This window comes from Cynoglossus semilaevis, chromosome 7, assembly GCF_000523025.1.
Source record: "Cynoglossus semilaevis isolate Cse_v1.0 chromosome 7, Cse_v1.0, whole genome shotgun sequence".
NCBI lineage: Eukaryota > Metazoa > Chordata > Actinopteri > Pleuronectiformes > Cynoglossidae > Cynoglossus > Cynoglossus semilaevis.
Window position 1 is genome coordinate 8,929,304 of NC_024313.1, and position 10,298 is coordinate 8,939,601.

The 10,298-nt window shown below is 39.6% G+C and overlaps 1 protein-coding gene across 1 annotated transcript in view; it reads left to right on the plus strand.

Annotated features, from left to right (window-relative positions):
- Window positions 1-10,298, plus strand: part of nbas (NBAS subunit of NRZ tethering complex) — a 107,057-nt gene that overhangs the window by 86,114 nt on the left and 10,645 nt on the right. Inside the window, 1 exon segment of the mRNA XM_008313261.3 lies at window positions 7,963-8,102. Within this exon segment, the coding sequence (XP_008311483.1) occupies window positions 7,963-8,102 (140 nt within the window).

Sequence of the window (10,298 nt, forward strand, 5' to 3'; positions counted from 1 at the left end):
CTCCCTCCCTTCCTCTCTCTCTCCTCTTCATGGCCTCTCTTTGTCTCCCTCCTCTTGTGAAGTGTGCGACCTCTGTAACTTTATTCTGGCCGTCACTGGGGACATTAGCTGGAGTGAGTCGATGACTATTGATGAGCTTATTCACAGCGTGCTCAGTAAAAGCCAGACACAAAGATCTGAGGATCCCACCGCTTCAGTGACGTTCCCAGACTGATACACTGACATGCCCACACCCTGTGCTCTGCTCCTCTCAGCCTCTCTCTCTCCTCTTCTCTCTCCCTCCCTACCTCCCCCTCAGGTCAAGGACTGGGGTAATTGCCAAGCCATAGAGAAGATTATCAGGCAGATTTGTTGATGGGGTCAAAGTTCACTTGTGTTTTTCCAACCGCTCTCACAAATTTCGAGAGAAACCACATCTTTGACACCACTCAGAAAGGCTAATGAGCACATTATTTTTAACCGACATTATTGTTGCTGTGCCCAGAAAGATAAATCTTCCTAAAACTTCAAACTTGGAAATTGTTTTAAATAACTCTTGTTTTATGGCATTAGATGGATCTGTGCCTGTTTCTAAAAAAGAACAGTTGCTTTACCTAATAAAAATGGAACTCTTATCTCGTAATTTGACTAAATTTGCAGTGGAGATCCATTGGCGCAGCACAAACCTTTTGCAGCAGTGCTAATCACAATACCCCTTTGTTGCCCAATAGGATTGATGATAAACAAACAGAACTATACTATGTTAAGCAAATCCTCAAAAACGTACACAACTTTTATCTTTTCAGATGCACAAATACCAGAGTGAAAGGTGGAAAAGCACACGATAGTCAGTAAATAAATAAAAGTGCTGGTGCATGACTCGTTTCACCAGCAATCATTTTCCAACTGCCTCCAACTTTTTATTTGATTTACTAAGCTTCCCTTAAAAGCTTCTCTAAACTGTAAACATAACAGACCAAATAAAAGGCATTTGGCTTCTGTTTCCTGCATTTTATTTTCTATTCTTTAAAATTTTGTCCACAGGCAAAGTGCAGTATCTGTATATTTCAGACATTACAGAGGATAAAATGATAAGCATAAGTTTCCCAGTCAGTCTGAAAACTTTAAATTCCCCTTCTCCTCGACTTTACTGCCTGTGGAAGTTATTTTACGGTTCTACTGTAATCTAAACGGACGACTGCTGTGCTGAGAGAAGGAAGGAATGATTGAAACATTAAACCAGTCTGTCCCCATCTTTAGATCTCACAGCCTTAATTCTGTTAGCTGTGACAAATTGAAGATGGACAGGGACATTCATCCTCCATTCAAACAGACTGTTAAAGAACCAATCATGACAGCCTTTGTTGTGAAAATGTACCACAAACAATTAGCAAGGAGTCGGATAATGGCCGTTTTTATTTAGCAGGACTGACACCTTTAAATGATGGAGTTGACTCAGAAACATTTTGCCTGCCATAATGTGTAAAAACAAACTGCCATTTAACACGTGTAGAACTGACAGAGATCACTGCTGGGATTGGCAGCGGTAATACGATGTGATGAGTGAGACAGAGAGAGCAGTCAGCACTGACTCTGATGGTCGCCTTGATCATTAACCTGTCCTCCACATCATTATGCCTCTGAGATGATGTTGTGTTTCCTGCATACTCAGGGATCAGGACAATGCTTGTCATCCGCTGTTAAATGGCATGTTGTCTGGCTGTGTGTGGCCTGACAAAAAAAAAATCAATTTATGCTTAAGATTAAAAAAAGAGAGAAAAAAAAGTCATCAGTCTGTGTTCTATGTGTTCTGGTGCTGCGTGCAGCTGTTACTATCATTTTTTTTTTGGTAGGGAAAAGTGATTATGCAAGTGTCCTCTTCAATTACTTGGACATCAAGTCCATTCCTGGGAGATTTTGAAGCAATCAATATTGGCAGTCTGTTTGGAAAATATCTAAATGTTCTTCCACGGCAGGTAAATTAGGTCTGAAAAGAAGCTGTGAGTGGTCTACAGTATTTGTCCGCCTTCTTAGATTGTCGGCACTGTCTTCAGATTAAGACTTGAAACTATTAGTTATTCAGCTCCACCAATAATTCTGCATAATTAAATATATTAATTAGCCACTGTGCCTTTTTACCTCTTACTACTTCAGAGACAGTGTCTAGATGTTTAATAGTTGATTGAACGTTTAGGATCTGTGCAATCCCTCCGTATTGTTGCATGTGTTTTTGTTTTTTTTTAAACTGTCAACACTGTGCAGTGAAGCACTAGAACAGCATGGATTTGCTGTGTCTTTTTAAAACAAGTTATAATACTATTTTAAATGTCACCCACTCACAGATAATGGACTTAGATTTGGGTGGAATTGTTTGTGGAATGCAATAATCTTCAGACTCGGTCACTTTACATCTAACCTGGTACCTGCTGTATACAAATACATCTCACATTCCTTCCTGGTTATGTGGTGGTGGTGCTTTAATGAACCAGTTGTGAACCTGAGGCTGCCGTATTTACACACTTACAAATGAGTTTGTTGTTATTATAATTCTATAATAACAATTGTACAACTGAGCAGTATTTTTATTGGGAGAATATTTAGGGTAATAAAGTTTCATGCAATAATCATAAACTGTTACTAATGACCTCTGATGTTACTAACAAACTCCCCGTCTTGTTAATTTGTGTTGACTGGCCTGGTTGGTGGAGGCTCCTCATTACTAAAGGAAATGGAACTTTTTTAAACAAGCCACTACTTTACACACACTTCTTGCCGACACTTGAATCCCAGTTTGCTCATTAAAGATCTTGATTGTATGATTCCACAGTTCCTGAGGGCACACACCAAATTGGTGCTTGTGCAAAAATAACTAAAGGCAGCTGACACACAATTTCCTGTATATACTTTTGCTATTTATTAGCCCAACCTTTCTACAATTCGACTGGATCAACTGAAATCATCTCCAGCTATATAACATAGTGTGTTGTGCTGCTGGAAGTGGCTATCGGTCATCAGGGTTCACTGTGGTCATTAAGGCATACAGTAGATGTGGTCAGCAACAACGCTGCAGTAGGCTACATGAAGAAAAAAAAACCTGCCAAAATTGTGCCAAAGTTACTGGCTTAGAATTTTATTTAACATTTTACATTTTGTAAACATGTAATTAAGTGTTAAAAATAAAGTAGAAGGATGGCATGAATAGTGCTTTGGTGTAAGTAAACATCAGGGCAAAACAGACAAATCAAACAATAGGCCAGTCACTCCAAACCATTGAATAAATCCCACCTTACAGTGTTTCAGCACCATGGACAGATCCAGTTCTAGGCTGAGTGACATTGCTGTGTGTTTGGAAGGTTGAGCTGAACTTTTGTGTTAAAAACTGGAGTCAATGCCAGTCAGCAACCTTTACTGGAGTGTTAACTACTCAGAGCAGCTTTGGTCTTTCAGGTCATGTGGCAGTTGATGTTGACTTATATTTCAATAAAATTTAGAGCCAGTGCAACAGAGTTTTAACAAAATAATGTCTTGTTTTGGGTTTTTTTTTTTCAATCAAGCTGTTATTTGTTATGAACAAATGCCATGTTCAAACTGATGTGACTATATATAAAATGGAACAGGAACCACCTTAACTAATTTTAATCATTTTTGTCTGTGTTGAATTAAATTATAAACAGTGATATAAAAGATATAAAAGAACAGTACTGCCTCAAAAAAGTAACTCCTCAAGGATTCCAACTGTGTGAATGTTGTCATAGGTTGGTTGTTGGCTTGCTATTTATGACGAAATATTTTCAACACATAAAAATAACTCAAAGTCTGACTGAAGGCTCAAACCACTGGATGGGATTCTTCAACGTTCCTATCAGTTTACAAAGGGGAAATGTTTGTTCTCTCTCTGTTTGTAAGCAGTTATCTGCTGTGTTATCTTCTATTTCCATCTTAATGATAAAGAAATTCACATTCAGAAACATGTATAAAACATAGGGAAGTATGTTTCTATTAGAATTGAGATAAATAAGGACGATATTCCTTTGGGAAAGAGGGAATCATGGAGTGAAATATCTGTGGAATTTATTCAAGCTCTCGCTTTTCTTTTTAGTCGTTTGTTGTTCACAGTGCATGCGGAGATTGTTATGGATTTTGGTTTGTGTGTGTGTGTGTGTGTGTGTGTGTGTGTGTCCTCCAACCTAGAGGAGTTACTTGCCAGCAATTCTCCTGGGGATCAGATAACTTCAGTTTTATCTGCTTAGCTGTCATTCCCTCTCTGAGACCTCAAGAGTACAAACACACACACACACACACACACACACACACACACACAGAACATTTCTCCTGCACTCTTTATGTTCCACCTTTATTTTCGATCTGCTGGTCAACTGTGTTTTTCTTTAAGTGCGTGTTTTCAGCCCTTTCTTAAAGTCTGCTTTGCCTATTGATGTGCTCTCTCTCTCTCTCTCTCTCTCTTTTTTTTTTGTACTCGCCCTCTCCCCCTCCCTTTTTTTCATATTATAGGCTGATAGCAGGATTGGACTTTAATCGGTGGGGAAATACCCTGTCAGTTTTCACAAGGTTTTCTGAGCGGGCTACAACAGCCTCAGTAATTGCTGTTCATCCTATAAAGATGTCTTTGTGATTGTGGTCGTGTATCTTTATAAAACTTGAGATGTTTTTTTTTTTTTTGTAGAAAATACTCTTCATAGGTCAGAGAGTGGAGAAGAATTTAAACCATGGCACCTCCTCAGTAATCTATGCTGTTTATACAGAGATAAAAGGATCAGTCCAGTGTTAACACAGTAAAGCACTTCTCACTGACCCAGTGTCTTGACCTTTCAAGGCCGTATAATTACACTACAAACATCCACGGCATCAAGTTTAATCCAAGTAGTAGTAAGAAGTACACACCGGTTCTCCTGCCTTAAATTAATGTATTACAATTTAGTTTAAATCAGAAATAGCTTTTTTGTTTTTTAAATTCTCACTTTGAATGAAGTAAATGACAAACACTAAGGTCACGTTGTATTTTTGCTTGAAAAATTATTTTATTCTTTTTTTCTTCTCAACCTTTTTCTTGATAAACTCCACTGCCTGTTGACCATTCATCATGAACCTTCCAGGATGTTACTTTCTAAGCCTTCTTTTCACTCCTATATTAACCCAGTCCAAGGTTAGTTGCTCTGTGTTCCAGCATCAATTTAGAAATCCCATTCACAAAAATGAAAATAAGTGCCTTTTTAAATTCCAATGAAAGAACAACCTCTGGTCAGGGTTGTATTAACTAAAAAGTCATTTGTCCAGCCTCGGCCGTGAATTCCAAAAAACAACCGTATGTTGTGTGCCTTACACACAGTAGGACCAGGAACAAATACTTACCAGTCAAACGGTCTGTACATCTTCCAGGATCAGCGTCATTGTCCATAAATACAACTCAGTTCTATCAAAGCCATTTCCTGGCTGTGGAAGTAAAAAGCAGCTCTTCACATTCTGTAAATGTTGAATGTTGCTCTTACTCCGACCCTGTGTTTGTCTGCTCTGTGTTTCATGTTGAGAGGTAAAAAGCTCGAAGCGCCTGCTGCATCTGACATAATAAAACAATGAAAGCTTATTTACTACCAGGGGGAGAGGTTTAGTGAATGATAAATTGCAAAACAGAAAATTGTCTTCAAACAGCAAAGCAGTGAAAGGCTATTTAGGATGTCGTTTCGCAAATTTGCCGTTCCATTAGCATTTATCCTGCTGTCTCAGTGATGGACCACGGGTTAAACAAAAGAGAGAGGAATGAGAAACTTTGATTCACCGTGTGATGAGAAAAGAAGTGCAGACGCATTTGGTAACAATACAAAAAAAATACTGATGAAATTTAAAATAATAGACACTAATAATTGTGGTATAAATGTGTAGTGAGATAATTGACGGGCAGACTACTCCAATTTGTCAGCCTTGTTATGCCACCCGATGGCTCACACATTCCCCCTCCCCAACGACCTTCTCCGCCCTTCTGCCCCCTGCTCTTTGTACAGAGCCACAGAGGATATGTTGATTTTAATCACTTGGCATAATTAATCGCAGAGTAATTGGCAGCAATTTAATCTGCGGTCTACTGTACATGACTCTCAATGAGTATGTGGGGGTTGGTGGGGGAGATGGATAGGTTCAAAACAATTTTTTACCCATTGACACTCTCTATTTTTCTTATTTTTTATTATATGTTCCATAATTTTGGGACAGAGTAAAAAGAGCATGTCATTTTTTGACACACCTTGATGAGGAAAATCAAGTCATAAATGTACCATTACCAACTAAATTTTTTTTTATAGTAAGGAGCAGGAAAATTCTTCTTGCAAAATTGCAGCAATTAGTATCAGATACTCTGGAGAGATAATAAAGTTCTAACCTAACGGCTGGTGACGTGACTCTGTTTACAACCTGCCTGAGGCTGAACTTTGTTGAGTTCTGCTGCCGATACTAAATATATATGAAATGATTGACATTTTGTCAGTAAAAACACTAAAAATCTGTTGCTCTTTTTCCTTCAACTTGATTAAACAAAAATTGTTGGAATTCAACCCTTAAATGCTCCAACAGTTAGGGACTCCTCCACATTCAGCTGTCATTATACTGTGACACAGTAACAATCATGAACAGGCGTTAGGTTGTAGTTCACAGTCAAAGATGGTTGGAGAGCTGAAGATTGCAGCTGGGTCTTTTTACAGGTAGTTAAAATTCCATATCTGTTTCCCAAATGACCTCCATTTTCAGCGGGTCCTGAGCTTCAGTTTTACCACCAGCTCCTGTGACGCGCGGCCCGGCCTGTGCTCTCATGCATAAATTGGAGGTTGATTAACATCTCTTTACTAGTTGGAGCATCAGGCCATTATTAAAGACATCATCCCTTGGCGGCGACCACACGTTCCTTATTAGATTCATCTTTGACCTGAAGACTTTGTAGGGCCTTTAACTGAAGAGTTTTTATTTACATTTTTAAACTAAACAAGCAAAAACACGTTCCTCCCAGAAACATGCAGGGGCCCAAAGGTTGCCATGGTGTCTGATTCTGCCCCTACAGTGGCCTACAATTTGCCTCTGAGGTTAAAAGAAAACATACTTTGTGTTCATATTACATTTAAAGTTTTTTTTAATCTGGTTTTATAGCTGTAACATGATCATGTTGTTTTGTGCCTTGTCCTTGTGAATGATAAATGTGTGAATTAGACTTTGTTTTCTATACTGATGAAATATCATCAGGCTCAGTTTGAAAATCCAGTCATAAATTTCAGATTACAACTGAGGCTGAAACTATGTTTTATGATTCCAGCTGGAATGGCTGTTTCTGGGTGTGGATACTTGTGTGTGTGTGTGTGTGTGTGTGTGTGTGTGTGTGTGTGTGTGAGAGAGAGAGAGAGAGAGAGCGAGAGAGAGAGACCCTGTCTCTGCAGCAGCCATGCTTTGGCAGCTTGTACTTTTCCCTTCAGAAATCAGCTGCTCTCTGAACTGTTAAATCACACTAGAAGCCAACCTTTGAGAAGAAAATTAATTACTCTCCCTCCGCCTCCTCTTCCGTCTCTTACTTTTCCACATTACCCTCTCTTCATTCCTTCTCACTCTCTCTTCTCTGGCTCAGCCTCCATTTTTTCCCCCTCATAACAGTTTAGAAAGATTTCAGCCACAGGTGACATTTATCTGGACCAACACTGAAACATGGGTCTGCAGATGGAGCTTTATTTATTGTTCTCACTTTTTCTTCCACAAAAAGAATATTTCTTTTTGTACTGTAGTATAACTAGTATGTACACGTACTTATTTCCTTTAGATACTGATATGAATACACATCTGCATCTCATTTTTGTTCTGTGAAAATGTGACAAAATATGCATGTCACAGAATATAAAATGAAATGTCTTTTCCCGATGACCTTTACAGTAAATGGACTTTTGTCCCTTGTTGTTGTGTAGACGACTGACGACACGGTCTGTGTTTCTCCTTCAGTTCCAAATAGAAGATGTAGAGACTGAGGACAAACGCTACACTCTGTTCCTGGAGCTGCTGGAAGCTGCTCAGACGTGGGAGGACTTTCAGCTTCTCATGCTCCTTCTTCAAGCCTGGCCCCCTATGTTGAAAGAGGAAGTGTAAGTTGTTTTTTTTTTTTTAAACCTCCACTGCCACATCATCAACGATCACTTTTATCTTTGCAGTAATATTGAAACGTACTTATCGGTGTGTATCACCTACACCCTCACAGAATTTGAAACGCACAAATGGGCCATCACCAAGCCTGAGCTTGAGGCGTGCTTATTCATTTTTTCTCGTTCTATATGCCTTGTTTGTACTGATAACTGGCTAATGGTGTGATTGCTCTTCCCTTGCTTCATTGTTCTCAATTAAAAGTGAGTGATTCCTCGCAGACCTACTGAGACAACGCAGGGTTTTGCTGCCTGGAGTTCATCCTCGGAGCTCAATCAAAGTAGTCTGCATTTTAAACAGTTTCGATTAGTTCAGTTTAAGCCTGCCTCTGGTACTCGCTGAAGTCCTAGTCACTCTCAGACTAGGACTTTGTAAAAGAAATGAATATGGATATTTGTTTATTACTGTTTTTTTCATATATGTATACATATCTTTTTTAAATCCACGACAATATCCTTAAATCTGCAGTCTGCTGTTTACTGTGAGGATGATCAACACTACTAGAATACTTAAAGAAAGCAACCTGCGTTTGCTGTCTGCAAGGATGTTGTTTAATTAATTAACTTTTTAAGCACATTGTTGTTGTTGTTTTTTGGACATCCAAAAAAGCCAGATTGACTTGTCAGAATTTATTAATTCCATGCACATTTTTGTGAGTTTCCAATGTTTGTGGTGAATCCAACATGAGAGGATGCCAAAGAGTTAGAGGTGAAAAATCTGTATATCAAACTGCTGCACTGAGTCACAGCTCCCAGAACTAAGGCTTGTGAAACTGAGATTCAATGTGAACAGACAGCGTATCCAGACGGAGATTCATCTGTGTTTTCACGGATAAAATATGCACAGTCATAGAAAACCAATATTTTTACCATTCGCCTTCTTGAAATCTTCTCTGGTGAAAGTTCCTGCTCTGGCAGCAGAAGAAAATCTTTATTTTAGTGTTATCAATTTAATCATCTGGAAATGTAACGAAAGTTACTACGGTACGGTTTCCTTGTTTGTCCTGGAAGAAACTAAGTGAAAGTTTGAAAAAGGTTTTTGTTTATCACAGCGCGTGTAATAAAGGATATTGTTGTCAGTGGACCAGTGAGAAGTGATTGTCTCCTGTGGCAGAGAACACTTTCAGCTGCAGAAGCAGTGGAAGAGAAAGGATTAGGTTTAGTCAACAAAGCTGCTTCAAGTTCACCCCCAGATTTCAACGGACTCTCCTCTGACTTTGTGAGCCGCAGTCACAGCTTCGGCATTCAATTTTTTTTTGTTGAACTGCAATCTGAGTTCATATTTGACTCGAAATGATTTTTTTTTATTATTATTATTTAAAAATGGTTTATCCAACACTGAGAAATGTGTGTGTCCTCTGTTTGGGTCACAAGAACCTAAAAGTTAAGGCATATTTATACAACAGCTGCTGAGCTGATTTTCCCAGTTTGGTTAGGCTCATTAAAGACAGTGACATCCATCACAGGCAGTTAACCTGACACAGCTCTCTGTTTACGTGGACATATGTGAGGGCTGACTGGTGAGGATTTGTTCCAGTGAAGCTTGGAGGGGTTTGTGTTTTCAGAGCCGTGCTGAGCGTTGCATTTCAAAAAGCTTATCCTTTTGTCTGTCTGCATAAATTGAGTCATGATTCAAAGCACGAATGGGGGCTGGCTATGACTCACGCTCCACTCTGTGACAGATTTTGGCGAGCGCACTGACACTCAGTCACATTCAGCACGATCCCCGCCTCCCCTCTGGTAAAACCACAGGACGCAGCCGTGTGCCAGCGGTGCAAGTGGTCTGTGTTTGTTCACCGGGCCGATGCGGCCGAGGGTGAAGCAGCTCGTCAGAGTGAGACTCTTCTGTAGCTGGGTGAAGGGTTGGCTTTTGCAACGACAGACACTCACAGGAGCTGCACAGTCGTGTGTGAACTGTTTCATTCATTTGTAATCCTGATATTCAGTCATTAGGATAATACCAAGGTGTTCTCTCCCTGATCTGGATGGGAGTTAATCCGTTAGCGAGGAGACATTAGTAAAGCTTTGGAGGAGTGCAGGAAAGAGCCTGTGACACCTCTCACTGCTGACAGCTGTTCCCTGGTGTTCTCACAGAGTGTGGGGGGGTTGAGGGGCGATGCAGCATGTAGTGGTTCAATATCA